A 21,023-nucleotide genomic window follows, 5' to 3' on the forward strand; every position below is an offset into this window, starting at 1 on the left:
TGGCAATACTATGCTTGAGCCCTTCAGGGGAGAACACAGGCCGCTTTTAAGACCTACAAAGAACTAGGCAATGTCTGATCCTCCCGTTGTAAACTACCAACCATCCTGTCCCAAAGAGTCAGAGAGACAGAAAGAGAGAGGATGAATATGGAAGGAAGGAATTATCCTGTAGTTTTAAGTCACAATATCCCAGTTTCAGTTAAATGACAAAAGTCATGGGTTTCACCCCAGGACCCTGCAGGAACTGTTCACCCTCCCTACTTAGGACCAGAAGTTGCCTGGAGCCCCGGAGCCTTGGTCTTGCTCCTCTGCTCCAGGCTCGCTGGAGATGGTGAACAGCTGTTTGCTATTCTGAGTGGAGCAGTCTTTCATACACTTGACGACATGTTAAATCATCCCTTAATGACGGCTGGGAGGACTTCTTGTTACAGCTACCGCATGGATAAAAAGCCGGGGCCAAGCGGCCCGGGTGTTAAATTCATCTGGGCTGTGGACGTGCAGGGCTGGGGTAGAGGCTGAACAACAAAATACCCCGAGTTTAACACTTGAGCTTCGGGCACAGAGTCTGTTAAAAAGCACACGTCTCTTTAAAAAACTAAAATATTAGCAACCACCTAGTCCTGGGTGATGGAAGGATAGGCAAATTTTATTTCTGCGTATTTTTGAAATTATCTACCATGAACATGAACATTTTTTATATCCAAGAAAAAAGAACAGCAATGTATACTTAGAAACATATGTGAGTTTTGTAAGCAGCTTGTGAGTTTATAACCTCGAGACTTGAATACAATACTGCTTGGAGGTGGTTGTGAGATAGAAATAAGGAGGCTGGAGGAGAACAGTTGAGAAGGAGGTCACAGGAAAGCGACCGTGGCAGGAAAAGGCTAGTGCTTGCCCAGAGTGTCCTAAACTCAGAGTTCCCCTTTATCTTCAGAAAGCAGTTGTTGGCAGATCGAGGTGGCATCTCCCAAGGGAGCTTTAGAAGGATCTGTGCATTAAAGTCCTGTTCCTTCTAACGCTGACTAGGAAGTGTCTTTGGCTCTTAGAGCATGGTTGAGGCTTAAAGGGGAAGCCCACACTTGCCTTGGAAGAAAGGAATTCCCCAAACACAAATGCATGCCCCCCAAAGGCATGAATATCAGGGAAATGTTGAGGATAAAGGGTTTAATGAATAAAGCAAGACATAAAAAGGTGTAGTGGTGCACACCTGTAATCTTTCCAGGGACTTGGGAGGCTGAGGCAGGAGGATCACAAGTTGGAGGCCGGCCTCAGCAACTTAGTGAGACCCTGTCTCAACATTGAAAAACAAAAAAGAAAATCATAAATGACAAAGAAAACTTTGTGTTTTAGAGATAAAGACTCAAAAAAAATCAAAATCTTTGCTGTGTTGGGGTAATTGTATTCAGAAAGTTATACATGTAACTGTTCGTTTTTCAGAATTTTTCTATCTGACATTTTGTTATGAAAACTTTGAAACATTCAGCAAAGTTGAAAAACTTACAGTGACCACTCAGTTACCTCCCACATAGATTCTGCCTTTAATGCTGTTCAGCTTGTAACCTCTTCTGAAGTGTTTTAAGCTTCTGTTCTAGGATATCACAGTTGACACTTGGATTAACACGTGTAGATGACAAGGGTGAGTTACCAATGGACGCCTTAGGAGTCAGAGTGTCACCTTCCTCCTGGAGCTCCATCCCACCCACTGGCCTTCCCCACAAGTGGCCATATGTGGAAGCGGGGACCGTCACTACCTTCCATCTCCAGGTGACTGTCCTCCACAGTCCAGCCTGCCTTGATCACACAGGGCCACCACCTAAAGAGGAGTTGGCCCCAATTCAATGCCTCAGCTCAGGAGTGACACCTGCCCTGTACCTTCTCGGCCAGAACTAGACACACAGCCTCACTGCGTCATGGGCGGGGAGAAGTGTGATCCTTCCAAGGGCTCAAGGAGAGGCGTCCAGGTGGGGTGAGCCCTGGACAGCCCTCCGGGTTTTCCCCAAGCAGCGTTTTACAATCACACGTCACTTAAGGATGGAATCTGTCCTAAGAAATACATTGTTGGGTGCAGACATCATAGAGCGTACCTACACAATCTAAGATGGCCATGATGTCACCAAGCAACATAATCTTACGGGAGCACCATCACATGTGCGTCATCTGTGTGGGACATTGAGGGAAACACCGTTAGGCAGAACATGACCGTGTTTACTGTTTGCTTTTGAGTTTCACTGAGAAACATAATGATCATCATGCTGGGGCAGTCCTCTGCACCCTGCTTTTTCTCATTCCCCAGCATGTCTGTAAGATGTATCCATGTTATTGTAGGGAACTGTATTTTTGTTCATGTTCACAGTTGTATAATACTCCATGGTATAAATGATACACCTTGATGTGTTGTCCACCTTTTTTGGTCAGCTATTTCACCACTGTGATTAAAAGGTCTGACAAGAACAATTTTAGGGGTGGAAAAGTTTATTTGAGGTCTCAGAGTTTCAGAAGTCTTAGTCCATAGAAGGGTGGCTCCATTCCTCAAGGTTCAAGGTGACAGGACATCACGGCAGAAGAGTGTGGCAGAGGGAAGCAGCTCATGTGATGATCAGAAAGCAGAAATAGCAAGACTCCACTCACCAGATACAAATATATATCCCATAGTCACGCCCCCAAGGAGCCAGCTCCTCCAGCCACACCCCACCTGCCTCCAGTTACCACTCAGCTAATCCCGTCAGGGATTAATCCACTGAATAGGTTAAGACCCTAGACCAATGGTTTCTCCTCCAAACCTTCTTGCACTGTCTCACACGTGAGCTTTTGGGGGGCACCACATCCAAACCATAACGTCCATTCTCCTATCAAGAGACATTGGTGACCCCCATCTTTTGCAACCTGGGACAATACCTTTAGACACAGGTCTCCAGGGGCAGATGCACCGTAGTGTTTCTAAGGACACAGTTTGCTTAGGTTTCTAAAATTAAATATCTTAATGAGAAGGGAAAGAAAAGGAAGGAGCAAAGTGTGGGACATCGTGGTACTTTCCATTTTACCACGGAAATTTGGGGCACAAGAATACAAAACATAAAAACACAAATAACAGAAAGCTGATACCAGGGTGAAGAGAGATCAAAACTCTATGCTTGCCAGGGACAGTGGTGCACCCCTGTGATCCCAGTGACTCAGGAGGCTGAGGCAGGAGGATCCAGAGTTCAAAGCCAGCCTCAGCAACTTAGTGAGACCCTGAGCAACTTATTGAGATCCTGTCTCAAAATAAAACATAACAAGGGCTGGGGATGTGGCTCAGTGGTTAAGCACCCCTGGGTTCAATCCCTGGTACCCAAAACAACAAAACAAAACAAACTTTATGTTCTTCTTCAACAAAGTACTGGTTCACTGAAGACAAATAAGTCAGAAATAAGTAAATATCTTTGATGAAACTAAGTAGCAGTTTCTTTCACTTAATTTGGAGTTTCTATGGCAGTTTTTCCCAGTGTCAAAATATCACCATTACAAAATACAACCCAAATTCTCAGCAGATTTCTATACAAGGTTAATTTTCATTTGAAAATAAATAAATGCCATGCTGTGATCTTTCCCCCTTTTTGCTGGAGGGAGCATGTCTTGGAATCAAAGAAATAATGACAAGGTATTTCAACTCCCCAGAGATTGGTAATCACCAGCATAAGACCCTGGAAGGAAAGAAACGAAGAGAGAAATGAGGGTATCAATGACAGATTTTAACCTTGACTAACTAAGGAGTAATGTTAATCACATAACTTATCCTACCAGGTTCCTGGCAGGCTCCTTCTACTGTGGCCTTGATGAGATCTGTTTCAGTGTCTTAGGGTAGCAGAGGTCCTGGTGGGTCAAGAAATCCAGGGTCCTCAAGAGTTTTGGAGAAGATGGCTTGTGGACAAAGTGGATGGCGTGTTGAGAGACGTCGGAACCTGTCACCTTAGTTCTGAGGACAAGAAAGAAGAGTTGGATGGTTCATCGTGCTGACCCTAGAGATCAGGATAGACCTTTGACCTCTGACCAAGGGCACAGGAAGTGCATCCAGGGGGGCTCCTGGCCTTAGGGATGTAAAATGACCAGATACTGATGAAGCAGTAGGAGAGACAGCTCTTGATTCAAGGATGGGAGAATGGAGCTTTATCAAGTTCAGACAAAAGGAGAAGCATTGTTTGCTCTTGCTGCTATTAAGGGGGCATTTCCAAGTGCCATTCTCCAGTCAGTAAGGCAGGTGAAGTTATCACTTGGGTTTCTCAATGGCAAGTGATAGAAACCAATTCTGGGTGGTTTCAGGAGAAAAGCAATTTACCAAAAGGGCATTGGGCATCTCGGAGAGTCATGGGGATTTCCAGAAAGTGTGCCAGAGCTGGAAAAGCCAGAACCTGATTTCAAAGCACAAACAGCCAGTGCCATCACTGAGCATGGCTTATGCCTGGTGTTGCTTCTTCCACCGCTGCAACCTCTACAGCTGCTGCAGCTCAGGAAATTCTCCACCATCCATCCGCATGTCTCTGCATCATGCCCCACATTCAGGGTCCTGGGTAGAAAGGTAGACTTCACTGAGCCTGGGCCAGCATCTGGGGGCGGGGTGGGGTGGGGCAGCCCAGTAGGGAGAAGCAAGGGTCTGCCTTTTAGGCTTTCTTCCTTACTAGAAATCGGCCCTGGCCACCATCAAGACCCAGAGAGGGAGAAGTTCCCCAATTGTAGGTAGGAACTTCAAATGCCAGACAAAGGTAAAAACCTGGCAAAGGTCACCCAAAGAAGGAATTATCATTATCCCTCTTTACAGATGAGGTGTTGGGATATTTCCTGTTCCTGAGACTTTGTGGTTGTTGAGGCTTTTCCAGTCTCTGCATTAGGCTAGCTCTGGAAGAACTCAGATATCCCAAATTTGAATGAAGAAAGTGTGCAAACTGTATCACTCACATTTTAGGGTGATTTACAAAGTGCATAACCTATTTGTTTGGTTTGACAGGAAAAAAAAATTCTGGCTCCAACCTGTTCCCTGGAGAAGACAGGATTCTCCTCCCTCTTGGCCCATCAAAACTGCAACCAATCCAAGGCAAGGACTTACCTGTGAGCACAGTAAAACAGATCTTTTGGGCACAGTTTCATGCTGGACTACTTGATCATTTGAGTATTGGGCTGGTTTTCACTTGATATAATGCTATATTTAATGTTTTTATAATTACTAAAGCCTGACTTCTCAAACTTTCATATGCACACTAATCACTTGGATATCTTTTAAAAATTCAAATTCTAATTAAGTAGGTCAGGGACGGGGCCCAAACGCACATTTCTAATCAGCACTCAGGGAATGCTGATGCTGCTGGTCCAGGGACCACACTTTAAGTAGCAAATATTTAGAGAATGAGTAATAAGGATTAAGAGCAGATCATGTTCTTCATCTGTATCACACACCTGCAATATTAATAACTTGGTAAAGAATTGTAACATAGTCCAGAAATTTGAATTCTTTAATGTTTTGATCTTTTGTGTTATTTCTTTAATAGGTTGAAAGGAAGAGGTGTGAGGGAGAAAGGCGTTGTACAGATGAAGTGATTCTTGTTCAACTTCTGTTCTGCACTAGAGAGAAGCACACGCAGCGGGTGACACAAGAACTCAAAGAGGCAGCCAGGTTCAGAAATACCACATTATGCTTCAGAAATCTGCCAGTCATTAAAGCAGGAATTTCACAGATAATATATCTCAGCGTGCAGTCCAAGGAATTCAGAAGCAATTCTCCCGTTTCAAAAGTAAGCTCTCCTGAAAAGTTTATAAACACCCACCACCCCTGCATGGAGAAACACACATGGAAGAGAACGGGGGCAATAAAACAAAACCCCACAGTGAGGAGTGGAAGGTGCACAGCTCTGAGGGCCACAGACGCACTCCAAGCAGCCACCGAGCAAAGTCAGCAAGGCCACGGGCCCAGCTGCAGAGGAGCAGTCGCAGTGCCTGATTGGAACCAGTTCCCAGAGAGCGCCACAGAGGGGAAGGTAAATGGATGGACCGGGACGATCTGAACAGAAGATTAAAACAACTGGAAACTGGAAAGAAAACAAAACAGGGGGGTTAATAAAACAACTGTCTGTCTCCTTGTGAAAGTAAACAAAGGGGAAAGAGGCAAAGAGAAACCAGATGCAAGGTCTGCCCAGCCCCAGCCACAGCCTGCAGAGAAGCAGATGGAATGAGGCTGCAGGGTAGCCATGACTCCGTCCCAAGCTCAGCCAGGACCAGAGTAAATGCTGGAAAGGCGGGGAGATGGAACGGGGCCGGGGTGCTGGGGCCACAGGCTGGAGATTTGATCAGTGACGGGGAGCTGGCACCAACCAGCCCTCCACAGACATGTTTGGGGACAATTATTAGAGAGCTATTTTTGTGGTTTCCTTTGTCTCTCTGAGTCACAAGTTGAAGCTGCCCGTGCGTTAATCTGTTTTGAAGCCTGAGAAAACACCACTGATTTTCACCCAAACCCTTGAACTTTTAAAAATAAGAAAAACACCCTTCCGGACTCCCTCAAGTTGTTTCGGTCCTTTAGAGTATGTGTATTTCTTTTCAAAGGGATGTTACTCAGCATTTGGTTTCCTTTCCTGCTCTTTCCATCAAGAATGCCTTGTGTTTACATATCAAAGTAAGAAAATGTGGGCAGAAATGTTTAAATCCATAAATGGCAGCTTTGGAGGGGGGGTGTGGGGACATGCTGGTTCTCACCACTGGCAGGTGTTGTCTCAGAAAGGTCATCTCTTGCCAGGTGTGGTGGCACACACCTGTAATCCCGGAGACTCAGGAGGCCGAGGAAGGAGAATCACAAGTTGGAGGCCAACCCAAGAAACCTAGCAAGAGCCTGTTACAAAATAAAATAAAAAGGGCTGGGGATGTAGCTCTGTGAAGAGCACTTGCAGAGCATGCTCAAGGCCTGGGGTGGATTCTCAGCACCAAAGACCTGAAAGAATGAAGATTATCCCTTCCTCAGCAAACCCCAGCCTCCTTGGGAACTCTTTCCCTCTGTGTGACCTGGACCCTTCCCATTTCTTGAAGTGTGAAACAGTGCCTCTGATGGCCTATTCCCTGATCTAAAGGACCAGACACCTTCCCGCTCTCCCAGGGCCTTTCTCCTCCCTCCCAGTCACTGTTCCATCTACGGTAGTTACTACTAACTGGTTCTTGCTCATATTTAGATTTCTTTGGCTTCCACCCACCTCATCATAGCTCTGTAGACTCCATCAACATTATTAAGATTTGCCTAATGGTTCCCAGACTCTGTGCCTGTAGGTCAACACTGACTGAAGGTATTGGCCTAGGTACTTCCTCAAATGAAAACGTCAGGCTCTTGTCTCAAGGTGTCAAGGAGCAGCACTCCCTGGCGTAGCCCGGAGGGTGCCATCCTCGGGCTTCTCCTCACACACTTCGGTAGGACCTTCCAAGCCTCTGCTCATCACATCTGCTATGGTCTGAATGTATCTCCCAAAACGTATGGGTTGGAAACGAAACCCCAGTGTGAGTCTTGGAGGTGCTGAGGTCATGAGAGTGGATTACTGCTGTTATAAAAGACCTCAGTGTGGGGGAGCATGTTTAGTTCTCTTACCCTTCCACTTCTGCCACATGAGCACAGTGTCCCTCCCCTCCAGATGACCCAAAGTTCCAGGCACCACCCTGGAATCAGACAGTAGCACTCTCCCAATGCCCGGACCTTGATCTTGGACTTCCCAGCCTATAAAACTATGAGAAATAAATCTCAAAACTATTTTAAGTTACCCCATCCATGAAATTTTGTTATAGCAGCACAAACAGACTAAGGCCATATTGTTCTCAACTACCCATGTTTACCTGCCTCCTATTCAAATCCTACCCATCCTTGAGGTCACTCTGAGGAAGCAACTCTCTCAAGCAGATATTGTGGCCCAAGTGCCCCCTAAAACATTACCCACTACAGGCAAGTTCCAGGAAACTTTTTGACTTTTAGAAAATCCAGAGCTCACCCCATGCAAGACCCAGGAGTGCAGGTGAGTCTTATGTCTATTGACTTTGGGCTGCTGCCATGAGTTTCCCCAGACCCATCTTTGGCTCCTTAGGTAGGAGTCAGACCTGCCAGAGAGTCTTTTCTGTACATGGTTTCCTGTTATTGCTCTTTGCATCTAATAACTGGGGAATGAGAGAGAAGGGTCTGCAGAATTATCTTGATCTCCAAGAAGACTGTCTAGTGTGGTTATGATATATAATCTGAACTTTTCTCTTCTGTAGTTACATCAAAGAGAAGGCCCACACTTAGGAGTGCAGCTGACTTATGTCCACTCTGTCCAGCACCCACACTGCCCAGGAATCCTCTCCTGATACCAGTTCCTACAGATGTCTCCTTTTTATAAACTGCTAGATCAGGAGTCAGCAAACTACAGTTCATAGGCCAAACCTGGCCCACCAGTTGTTCTTTTTTCAATAAAGTTTTATTGAAATACAGTCATACTTACTCACTTATGAAGTGTCTGTGGTTGCTCTTCTGGTACATGGCTGAGCTGAGTAGCCACAACAAAATATTTTCTATCTGGCTCTTAGAAAGAATTCTCCAACTCCTGCCATAGCGAATCTTCCATCATGATCTAACACGCATCACTCTCTGCTTTTTGTGTCATTATCTCACATCTCCAATAAACACTTGATAACTCTGAAGAGCAGAGACTGTGTATCCTGGGTGTCCTATTGTTTATCTTCCCCTAGCATTTACCATAATGCTAGTAATAGCAAATCCTTAATTATTAAATTATTGTGTCAGGATGTTTTTTGCTTCAGGTAATAAGAACTCTCTGACTCAAATTATCCTGGCATTTATTGTTTCACAGAACAGTAAGCCCAGAGGTAGGGCAGGGTCAGTACTGGTAGGTTCAGCCTCTCCACCCAGTTTCTGCTCATGTCTCTCTCGTTGGCAGTGTACTGGCTCCTGCCCGATACTCACAGCCCCAAGATGATTGCCAACAGCGCCTGGAACAACCTGCTTCCTGTGTGCATCCAGCAAGATGGGAGGAGAAAGAGCAGGTGAGACTGAGTTTTCTTTTCTGGAAGCCCAGAGCAACCCTCCCCTTGACTTTAATTGACCCAAGTTAGCTTATGCCAGTCTGGCACTGAGCCAACTCCTGGCAAGGGAGATAGAGTCAGCAGGACAGACCTAGGCTGGTTAGTCGCCTGGGTGTAATGCATGTGGGGGTGTCAACCACAGTTCCGACAACTGCAACTTACAAAAACCGTCTTGTCACATCTTCAGCTTCCAGCGTACTGTGTTTTGAAACATTTCAAACCAAAGCCAAATTGGAAATTAAACACTAAGAATGCTGGTGTATATCATGTGTCACCTGGTCTTCATGATATAATTGAAACTGTTGAGAATATTCCCTTAACGCTGTGATCCCAAACGTACACAGGTTCTGTCCTTCAAAATTACACTAAAGTGACCCAAAATATATTCTCCCTACATAACACATTTGTATTCCAAACCAAAAGTATCAAATCCAATAAATTCCAGAGCTTTTAATTTACTAAACCAAGAAGATTTCCCTCAAGACTTGCATTTCTAGAACATCAAAACAGGACCCACCCTGCTCCCCACTAGCCGACAGTAACTGGAATTCCAAAAGGCCCTGGCAATCATTTATGGTCGTAGGAAAATATTTGATACCTCTATGAATGACATGCCTGCTTTAACACTCTCCTAACTAGCTCTGGTTCTCCCAGAGGTTGTTGGGATGTTATTTCATTCCAAGAAAGGAAGGAGAAAAAGAAAGAAGGTAGGGAGGAAGGAAGGGAAGGAAAGAAAATGAATAATTCTTTCCAGAAAAGAAAATTAATAATTCTTTCCAGAAAAGAGCAAAAAGAACGCTCCATGGAATAATTACATGAAGACACACAAGGGATTGGTTTTAACTAAACTACTGTGATTTCCAATCCATGCCAAGAAGGCTGTGGTTGTCTGTGAAAGGTTACCCATGCAAAGGTCGGTGAGGCCTAGGCCAGGCGTTCTGCACAGGGAACAGCAAGAACCCATGAATAGCAGGCCCGAGGTAGGTATGGGGCAGCCCTAGCTAGAATGTGTCACACAAGGTGCTGAAAATTCACCAGAGGCAGTCAGCTCCGAGGGCCAGGGAGCCACCCTGCTCAGGCCAGTACTGAGTCCTGCAGAAGAGAACAGGCAGCGGGAGGCAGAGCTGGCCTGCTATATACAGCAACAACACGTCAGGGCTGGCCCCGTGAATTACAGGCTGAGGACCCGACTGTGGTCTTGTAGGGGAGGGGCCCAAGCCCGCCTCTGAGAATCACTCCCACCCTCCCAGAGAGGACCGTATGTCTGCCATCCCCGCCAAAGCCCCGCTCCAGAGAGAGAAGAGTGCTATTAAGCTGTGTCACTTTGATATAAGAGCCTCTGTCTAAAAACTCCGGTTGAATCACAGCATGCCTGGCCTGAACAATACTGAGGTGGGCGGCCCGGTCCTGGGTAGGTCGGTCTAGGTCTAGACTCCTGAGCAGCAATGGCATTGCTCTGGCGTGATTAATGGGTGTGATTTATTCGTGCAAGCTCACGTCCCCAACAGAGTGCTTTAGGGCACTGGCCACGTGGGACACTTACGGAGCTGATTCAAGGCAAGAGCAAAGGGATACCTTTCTCTAGAGAAGACCACTGAATGCCACCCAAGCCAGGATGTGCTCTTTGCAGACCAGCTTCCATCTCACAGAATCTGACCTGCTACAAAGAAAGGAGAGATGGGGTCCCTGGGTCCCTTTAGGATCTCAGTGCGCAGTGCTCGCCAGGATGCCCCCATCACTGACACCAAGGTTACAACTTGGGATGTCCCATCGTGGCACATCACCCGGCACTCCCGAGGTCACGGCTCTGCCACTCCCAACACCAGCCTTGTGCTCACCTTCGCTGTGACCAGCCACCACCCTCACCATCCTCTCTGTCAACCTCCCTTGGCTATTGTCAACGTCTTTGCCACCACCATCAAAGCCTCTATCAGCAGCTCCACTGCTGCCTCCACCTCCACAGTCCCTCCACAGGGTCCTCAGTCATCTTGCCCTTTCCGGTGTGACTGAGCTGAGAATGGACCATTCCAGAGAGACCTCAGGTGCCCTGAGCTTGCTGCTAGCCTGGGTCATTAACCCAGCCCAGACTCATAGTGTCACTGATAAGCAGAAGGAACAGTGAGCCAGGAGTTCTTTCTCCTTAGAAGATCGCTAAACTTATACCAAATTACGCACCTGCATTGCCAATGGCCTATCACCAGTGTCACCCCCTTAACCGCCATCCTCATCTTCACTGCCACCGTCATCAACTTACATCACCCTGACCACTAGCATCAGCAGGAAAGGTAAACCGTGAAGTTGCACAGAGCGTTCGCAAGGTTCCACATAGAAAACTTCAGAACCCTAGTTTCTAGAACAGTGGTCTCCAAAGAGTATTCTCCAGAAACTGCCCCCAGGAGGTATGTCATGTTTAGGAGGGCACCTCATGTATCCACGAGGGTCCTCTGATTGCCTTAGAGGTGCAAGCATTATTTCTGCTGCCCTCAACGCCTGCGTTTCCCTTCCCAGGCCTGAGGACAGCCCACGGCTCTGGATGTGCATTTTTCATGGGCAAATAACTTAGGAACCTCTCACGGACTGAGCCCTCAACAGTCTTCCCCAAGTGCAGTGCCCCTGCCTCAGAGGAGGGAGATTTCACAGTCCAAACCCCAAGAACATGAAGGCTGCGAGAAGCATGAGAACCCGCCAGCAGGTCCACAGGGGCTGATACCCCCCCCCCATTTCCTTCTGCCACAGCAGCAGCCCCCAGTACCAGTCCGAGGATTGGGCTGATCTAGGATGGTGTTTTCTTTTCTTTCTTTCTTTTCTTTTGTTCTTGTTGTTGTTGTTGTTGTTGTTGTTATCAGGGATTGAACCCGGGGCACTCAAACACTGAGCCACATCCCCAGCCCTTTTTTTTGTATTTTATTTAGAGAGAGGGTCTCACTGAGTTGCCTAGGGCCTCGCTAAGTTGCTGAAGCTGGTTTTAAATTCATGATCCTCCTGCCTCAGCCTCCCAAGCTACTGGATTATGCCACTGCCCCCGGCTGGGATGGTGTTTTCTTAATTCAAGGTAGAGGAGAAAAATGGGGCCCCAAGGAGGTTGTTTTTCTTTTGTTTTTGTTTTTGTTGTTGTTGTTGTTGTTTGTTTGTTTGTTTGTTTCATAAAGTGAAATGCTTCAATCTCAAAGGGAATTCTGAGATTGTCATTTGTACTTTGGGAATTAAAACATCCCTAAATAAAACTGACTCTAGATGGAGTGTATTTCCTAGGACAGTCATAACAATGTGCCACAAGTTGGTGACTTAAAGCAACAGAAAATGTATTGCCTCAAGTTCCGGAAAGCAAGTCCGAGCCCCAGGTATTGACAGGGCGGCGTTCCCTCTGTGTCCTCCCTTGCTGCTTCCTAGCTCCTGGGGGAGCTGGCAATCCTGCACCCCTTGGCTCAGAGCTGGTCGCTCCTCTATCCTGCCCATCTTCCCTCGGCTTCTCCCCTGTGCCTGGGTCCTCATCTTTCCTCTGGGTCCAAATGTCCCCTTTTTCTATGAGCTCACCAGTCATATTGGATCTGGGGCCCACTCTGCTCCAGCACAACCTCATGTTAACCAGTTACATCTGAATGACACCAGTTCCAAATAAGGTCACATCCACAGGCACCAGGCATTATGCCTTCAACATAGATTTTTTGAGGAGCCAGGCAGCAGATTTTTTCCTAATTTCCTTACTGGACAAATGAAAAAGTTAGTAGCCCTTAAGCCAAATCAAGATGTTCATTTGATTTCGTTTTGGTTGTGTTATAGGTGAGTAAAATCCCACCACCTGGAAGCCACCAGGTCCTCACCACAGCCTGGGCTGGCCCCCAGCCACACCAGGGCTCTTTGTTGGGTGAAGGCGGACTCTGGCCTCACTCTGTCCTCCCAAGGATCCACAGAGTGGTCTCATCCTCCCACAGCAGGAAAAGATGGGTGGAACCTGAGAGTGGGGAGCCTCTCGTCACATCCCCACAGGGCACGCCCTGATGCATCCCAACCCCAGAAGGGTTTAGACTTGGGCCAGACTGACCCCACCAATCCTCCTGCAGTGGCCCCAGTAGGCAGGACCCATCTCCCAGCCTGGCTTGGGCCTCCAGGCTCCAGCTGAGACTTGGGGTGAGGGTAAGCGAGCTTCTTGTCCACTGCCTTCTGGAATGACAGCTGCCTGGCACATAGTAGATGGTCAAGAAAAAGCGTGTGCGATGGAATAGAGTGAAACTGGGTTCACATTCCCCATTCACATTTCATTTATTTGGCTCCCGCTGCCTCCCTTAAGCCTCTCTGCTTACTTTCCCCTGGTTGTGGCCATTCCGACTTCCACTCGGCTCATGCTCCATCTGCTGCCAGGACTGCCTTTCCTCTGCCTGGTGCAGGCACAACCCAAGCACAACATCGAAGGCAGCATCTCCTCTGTGACGGCGCCAGGCGTTTCCGGTCTCCACATTGTCCCGTGTGGCCGTGATTCTGCTTGGCAGTACACACTTCTCTCAGCTGCACAGGAAATGCACTGGTGAACAACTCTAGAAACCAATGTTACACACCACTATCTTCTTACTCCTCCTGAGGCCCCGTGGCCCTGCCTCACAGGGAATGCATGAGGTTTGACTTCAGACAGCCCGGGTTCAAATCCAGCCTCTGCTACTTCCTAGCTATGAGGCCTCTGGTGGTGTCATGCCCTGTAGGACCTCATCTACCAAATAAGGGTAGGAAGGCTGCCTCTTACACTGTGGACACAAAGACACACCCCAGACGCCCACTGTGCTTTGGATCTTGTGTCCCCTAAATGCCCGTGCTTTGGAGGCCTCTCCAGCTCCCCTCCAGCTTGGTAGGTGGTACAAACTTTAAGAGAGGGCCTAAGGGGAGGTCTTTTATGCCCTCCAAGGGAATCGTGGAACCCCAGCCTCTTCCTCTTATTCATTCAATTCCTGGCCCTGAGATGGGTGGTTTTGCTCTGCCGTGCCCCCCGCCGTGGTGCCATGCCACCACAGACCCAAAGCCATGGGTCCAACTGATCATGGACGGAATCTTCTAAAACCCTGAGGCACAATAAACCTTTTTTCTTTACAAGTTGAGCATCTCCAGTATTTGTTACAGTGACAGAAGGTTGAAAACAGCCCTCGAGGACGCACTGCTGCCCGATGGGCGGGTACAGTCAGCAGATGCCTCCAGCTCGTGGTCTCCTCTGAGATGGGGCTCAGCTGTAGACAGCTGCCCCTCCCCCAAGGCCACTCCCTTCTCAGGACATGACTTCATTCAATGTTGAAGCCAGAGGAGGACAGAGGCCTGGTCATTTCAACAACACTTGGTCGCTCTGATGGGCAGTCCTTGCTCTTCACTCTCGTGGGGTTGACCCCAATTGTAGGGGCTTGTGTTCAGCGTCCTCTGTGCACATCCCATTTCCTCCCCACGTCTTCCCCCGCGTTAACCCCTGTAAACACCTTGTGCCCCAAACTCCATCTCAGCCCTTGAGATGCAGAATGAGAACCACATCTATGATCCGCAGCCTGAGACCCCCGGTAGGTGCTCACTGTCACCCCTGCCCTCCCCGCCTCAGTGGGGAACAAACAGAAGACTCTGGAACAGGCTGAGTCGAATCTCTCCAAGGGGCCAGGAGAGACTCAAGAATTCCTGCATTCCTGGAGAGGCAGCAGGGGCCCAGAGACACCAGGACCCTGTGATTAAAGAGACAGAAGTGGATTCAGATGGTCAGGAAATACTGAAACAGCCCTGCGAGGAGTAGCCAGGGATGAGTGGAAATCTATACGCAGAGTTAATTTTTTCCAGCTCCTGCAGCCAAGGCTACCCTGCAGATTCTGCTGTCTGCCCAGGAGTGCAGGGCTGCGCAGCTTCGAGGCGTTTTTTCTATAACAAGAGCCCCCTGGCTATTATTCTTTACAGTGTGAAGTGGAAAATTACCTGGATGAGGTTTCATGTGAAGCAGCAAGTTGTCGAGACAGCTGGAGGAACTTCTGAGCTGAAAATAAGAAAGAGAGTAAGTTCTTGGAACACAGAGAGAAAAAAACAAAAAGGAAAGAGAAGGGGGGAAAAAAAAAAAAGTAAAGGCCTGACCGGATGTGAGAAGCTGAGATTCCATCTCTCCAACCTGAACAACCTGAAGGGCGGTCCTTTCAAGAATGTCGTGGAGTACCAGAGACCCAGGGAGAAAGCTCGGCAGTCTTCAGAGTCAGGCAGCTCCAGTCCAGCCTCAGCTCTGCTGTGCAACACTTAAGCGAGTTACTCAACCTATCTGAGCCTCCGAGGGCTGAACTTGTCTTCCTTATTAGGTTACTCTCACTGTGAAGGGTTATGATCTCTGGGCAAAAGGGTGATGGTGCTTTGAAGCAAAAGCAAGTCAGGCTCTCTGTCCGACTAGGGTTCACCAGAACTTTGGGCCTTCCAGCTGAGCCTTGGAGGGCAGATTTGGGGACTGAAAAAGAGGGAGGAAACTGGGGACATAAAATGTGTGGATGAAACTGCAAAGGCAGAAATGGGCTTGGGATGCTTGGGGGACAGAGAGGAACCTAGGGTAACTATAAAGATGTCGCCTCTGCTCTCCGATCCTGAGGAGTCAAGCGTGAATCAAAGACGGTCCGGAAGAGGGAAGAAAAGTGAACAGTGGGGTACACAGAGACCCAGGGAGGACATGCAGGCAGGCGCATGACCGAGTTCCCCAGGACGGCCCAGGGCTGGGAAGGAAGGGGCACCGGAGGGCTGCAGAGGCTTGGAGACCTGCCAGGCTCCTCTGGGATGTGGGGGCAGGTCAGACGAGGTGCCGGTGTCACCACCCCGTGTTGCCACTGCTTCTCTGTGAGGACCCAGCACCTCTGGAGGAGCGCAGCCCTGAGCCACCTGCACTGCCTGGCCCTTGCTGTCACTTTCAGGACCAAATGCATTCCACATGGCAGCCAACACTGCCGCCCGGGCAGAGACGGAGAGGCTGTGACGGGACCTTTGCTCCCTCTGAGCGCCCCAGAACAATGCACCTCTGTGAGCCCCACTTCCTGGCACAGAGAAGCCTCTGACGAAGGCCGAGCCCCCACTCCATCACCACCGCCCCAGCCCCTGCGGCCCCTAGCGACACCCATCTCCCCTTCCCCACACTCCCAGAACCCAGGAGACCCAGCAAGGAGGCCCCAAAAGGAAAAGAGCCTGGAAATGGTAGGGTTGGGGTCCATCAGAGGCAGGCAAAATGTGAATGCCCCAAAGGGCTGGCTGGGCAGGAGCCAGCTCCACGAGGGGCAGGTCCCCAAGGAGCAGCTGGAGTCCATGGGGGATGAGGGGACAGTACAGGGGCTTCCTGAGGGAAGGTGCTTGGCACACGGTGCAGGCCTGTGGGGCGCTTAGCTGACACCGTGTGCATCTACCCACCTGCTTCTGTGCTCCGTGCTGAGTATTCAGGTGTGCCAACGTGGTCTCTGACCTGCAGACCCCATTGCTAGCCTGTGCCATAAATGCTTTAATTTGAGCAGAACAAAGACCAGTGAGCAAGAGAGGGCACAGGCTGTGTTCCTGTAGGGCTGGGACACCTCTGTGGTGGACACAGTGTCTGCCGTGAGGTGGCAGCAGTCTTTGGCTGTGGCCCCCCCAGTCCTGGCCTCAGCTTCAAAGAGCTGTCTCACTCAAGGTCTCACCCTTTCCCAGGCAGGCCACATCCAATGACTAAGCAATGCTGGGACACTGGGAAGAGCCACCTCAGGCAAAAGCAGCTCCGTAATTCTGGACTTGGTGGTGCATGCCTGAAATCCCAGCTATTCTGGAAGCTGAGGCAGGAGGATTGCAAGTTCAAGGCCAGCCTCAGAAATGTAGTGAAGCCCTAAGCAACTTGTCAAGACCATGTCTCAAAATAAAAAAATAAAAAAGGCTAGGCATGTGGCTCCATGGAAGAGCCTGGGTTCGGTACCCAGTACCCCTTCCACTACCACATACACACGCAAAACCAAAATCAGGTCCACTGGGAGTGGCCGTGCCAACTCCACAGCTCCTGGGCAGTCACCAAGGCTGTTGCTGAGCCAAGGCTACAACTTGGCTTCTCCCTGGGCTCATGCCTGCGCCTTCCCCCGCCACTGCAGCCCAGCCCTCCTTACTAAGCATCCTGAACACAAACTCCACCTCAGAGTCTGCTTCTCAGGGAACCCAACCTTAAGAGGCACAGCACAAAACAGAAGGCAAAGTCGCACCTGCTCCAGAAGCACCTGCGTGCCTGTGCTGAGTGCGAGGCAGTCCCCACAGTCACAGAATGGTGGCAAGGGGACGCTCAGTGTGCAGGCGCCTCCTCTGGGGAGCTCCGAGAGATGAACTTGCCCATGGGGGTGTGGGATGGCTTCCATGATGTTCCAAGTTGGCTTTGAAGGGTCGCCAAGAGTCCAGGGGTGAGAGAGGTGTAGGGCAGAGCCCTGAGGATTTACCAGGTCACAGAGGAACCAGGAAAGACTAGTTCAGGAAAGACTGGTTCAGGGAGACATTCCCATAAAGGCAGACAGAGACCAGACCACGAGGGCCGGGTCTGGATTTTTATCTGTTTAAGCTTTTACTTGTTTTGGACAAAAGGAAGGCTTTGAGGGGTTTTAAGCAAGGGAATATCATCACCTGGTTTGTTTTCTGGGAAAATAGGGTGGCAGAGACCGAAAGCTGAGAACTCCGGGGGTCAGTGGAAGGGCAAAGGTGGGCTAAGTCTGTGCTGGCGCTCAGAACCTGCTCCCTGGTGCCCGTGTGCTTGTCGACCTCGATGGGGTTACGTCCCCAGGAGCCCATCATAAATTAAAAATATAAGTGGGCCAGGTATGGTGACGAATGTCTGTAATCCCAGCAACTCGGAAGATGGAGGCAGGAGGATCACAAGTTCAAAGCTGCCTGGGCAACTTAGGGAGACCCTGTTTAAAAATAAAAAATAAAAATAAATAAATAAATAGCTCAGTGGTAAAGGGCCCCTGGGTTCAATCCCTAGGATCAGAAAATAAATTGTAAGTGCAAAATACATTTAATATACCTGACCTACTGAATATCAGAGCCACCACGGGGGCTCCCTGTTTCCCTCATGGTCACGAGGCTGACTGGGAACTTCGGCTCACTGCCGCTGACAGTATGTTATTGCATCTTTCTTGCTTAAAAAATAATCAAAACTCCAAATACGAACTACAGTTTCTACTGAATTCATATGGCTTTCACACCATTGTTAAAGTTTAAAATCATAAATCAAACCATCGTAAGTGGGGGACAATCCGTACTCAGTCTTTTAAGCTGAAAGAACTTGAGAACAACAGCAGGAAGGCCTTCTGACCTCCCCCTCCCCAGCCCGCCCCTGCAGAGCAGGTCATAAAAGAATTCCCTGCCTTGCTGTAAGGTGCTCATAACACCCTCCGTCCAGAAGGTCCTTCCTATACCTGAGGGGAAGAACAAAGACACACAGAAAGAGAAGCGGCTGAAAGACAGACTTTGCCAAGCTCCCCCCAACCCCGTATTCCCCTTAGATCAGACCCTTTCGTCCATAAAAATACACAGATTTCCCTGTGTCTCTGGGTCTTCACTTCCGAAGGCCCCTGTGCCCCGTAAAGCTTACATTAAATAAACTTGCATGGTTCTCTTGTTAATCTGCCTTTTGTTACAGAGAGTGCAGCCAGGAACTTTATGATGAGTGAAGAAAAGATATTATTTTTCTCCTCTACAACAGCAATAGGGAGGAAGCCGCTTTACAATATTTCAGATTGGCAGTACTGATTGGCAGATCTGAGAAACAGGAGCCCGGGTGGGAGCCCCAGGTTTATCCCTTTTAAGGGTTCTGCAAACTTCGACATTTATAAGCGCTCTGATCCTACATTCTTTCCCTCTTCAGTAAACACCTACCTCTCAGCACAAACTCAATAATACGTGCAAAAATGCCTGTCACTCAAGAGATGCTAACACCTCTCATTTGTAATTTCTTACACAATGAGATTTTGTCATCTCAGGCTGGCAATGAAGAAAACGGTAGCCCCGTAAAGCAAAAATGAATTGGACTGAGTAACCAGGCTCCTGGCCCAAACCTGCCTATCACACTCCACCTGGTCCCTCTGCCTAGGACAGAGGTTAGAGCGTGGAGGGCTCCAGAAAGTTTGGTGGGAGAACAATCACACTCCAAGAGTTGCCCTCCTGGCCTGGCCTCAGGACCAGAAGGACGTAAATACGGGAAGAGGTGTGGACCCAGGTTTTCAGACAGAGAAAGGTGAACCTAGCCAGGGCAGAGAGGGGCTGAGACGAGCCTGTCAGGGAACAGGGAGGGGACAGCTCCCCTGCCACTACTTATCACTGTTGTCTGGGAGTCGAGGACTATGAGGACCCCAGAATAGGAAAGAACGAGGGGGAAAATTAGAGGTAAAATGTGAAGTTAATAAAAATACTTTATTCAATCAAACTCCAAAAGCAGCTGCGAGCCCGTCATGGCAGCCCAAACCGGCCTTCTGATTTTCCGCTTTGGTTAATTAACTAATGGCTTGCAGGCTCCGGGCTGTTTTATGACTTGCACGTTTTTCTACTTCTTCTTCCCCAACCCCACCTTCCTCCTCCATTCTGGTCCTCATTCTCTGGAACCCACCTCCCCTCAAAACCTGCTCAGGCCCAACTCCTCTTTGTCAGAAGGATACTAAGTCAAGGGGAACTTTCTGGGCCCCCATCTGCTCTGGATGAGCGGGTACCTTCAGGGAGCACAAAGAAGTCGGGATGTGGAATGTCCCTGGGAAGCTGTCCATCAAGGCGAGACAGATATTATTTTCTTTTTTTTTTTTTTAATATGGTGCTGAGGATCAAACCCAGTGCCTCACACATGCCAGGTAAGCTCTCCACCACTGAGCCACAACCCCAGACCCTATTATTTGCATTTATGTATCAGGTGCAGAGGATGAATATTCCCCATAGCCAGCAACATGGCAGAGGGCTCTAACGGAGCCAGTGCAGTGCATTTGTAAGGAACAAGGGGTCACCTCCAACTCTGATGGGAGCAGATACCCCTGGCTTCCTGGGAGAGCTGCTGACCATGCTGGGTGCATTGGAGCCCATTGGAGGAAGAGAAGAAGCCATCCTGGGAAGACAGCAGCTCTCACAAAGGAGGAAGATGGCCTATTGGGTGCCAGGGAAGCCTGGGACCGTGGGAGCCAGTGAGCCCGGAGCCCTCGAGGTCAGGATTACTGTCCTCTCCTGCCTGTCAGTGGCACCCCAGGCCATCTGCACTACCCACCCCTGCCTGACACAGGGGCTCCTAATTCACAATGGAAATGTTGGGGTGCGAGGAGCACCTGGGTTTGGCACAGTTAAGCCATGTCTCGCTCTTGCCATCGTCCTGAAGGCCCCAATGTGGTCTGAGTCTGCTAACGAGAGCACTGAGAGAAGCTTTGGGTAGATCAGGAATGTAGCTCAGAGGCACAGCGCTTGCCTGGGTTCACCCCAGCGCCACAAAAACAAGACCACAAAGTTCACCTCTGGGTGTGTCTGCCAGCAGGAAAAGGGGAGGACTATGCGAGGTGACGAATGGATATGCTGATTTGCTTCACCATCTATTATGGTTTGGATATAAGGTGTCCCCCAAAAGTTCCTGTGTTAATACAGGAATATTCAGAGGTGAAACGATTGGATTGTGAGAGCTGCGACCCCTAGTCTGAAATGGCTGACTGGGTGGGCCCCTGCCTGTGTACCCTGGAAAGGTTCATCTTCCCTGTGACCCTCTCTGGCTCCGTCCCGCTTCCTGGCTGCTGAGAGGGGAGTAGCTTCCTCGGCCACACCCTTCTGTCATGATGGTCTGGTCACCTTGGGCCCAGAGCAATGGACTCAGTTGACAAGGAACAGAACCTCTGAAGCCATAAGCCAAAAGAAACTTTTCCTCCTCTAAGTAGTTCTTCTCAGGTGTTTCGGTCACAGTGATGAAAGCTGACTAACAAACCGTCTGCATGGATCCCATAACATCGGGTTATATA

The 21,023-nt window shown here is 49.0% G+C and overlaps 1 protein-coding gene across 5 annotated transcripts in view; it reads right to left on the reverse strand.

Annotated features, from left to right (window-relative positions):
* Nucleotides 1-2,496: 2,496 nt before the first annotated feature.
* The window catches only part of LOC124989035 (uncharacterized), a 56,983-nt gene continuing 38,456 nt past the window's right edge, over nt 2,497-21,023 (reverse strand). For 2 of the 5 annotated variants that reach the window (XM_047558944.1, XM_047558945.1), the window contains exons 2-5: nt 17,671-17,954; nt 17,262-17,477; nt 15,001-15,058; nt 13,343-13,575 (exon numbers count right to left, since the gene is read on the reverse strand). In XM_047558944.1, coding sequence (XP_047414900.1) covers nt 13,370-13,575; nt 15,001-15,058; nt 17,262-17,477; nt 17,671-17,838 — 648 coding nt within the window. In that variant the 5' untranslated portion in view covers nt 17,839-17,954 and the 3' untranslated portion in view covers nt 13,343-13,369. Of the gene's footprint in view, nt 3,681-3,777; nt 3,953-13,342; nt 13,576-15,000; nt 15,059-17,261; nt 17,955-21,023 lie in introns of those variants that run through there. The other 3 variants (XR_007109542.1, XR_007109540.1, XR_007109541.1) reach the window with 3 other exon arrangements.

Source organism: Sciurus carolinensis, chromosome 7 (assembly GCF_902686445.1).
Source record: "Sciurus carolinensis chromosome 7, mSciCar1.2, whole genome shotgun sequence".
In the NCBI taxonomy this organism is placed as follows: Eukaryota; Metazoa; Chordata; class Mammalia; order Rodentia; family Sciuridae; genus Sciurus; species Sciurus carolinensis.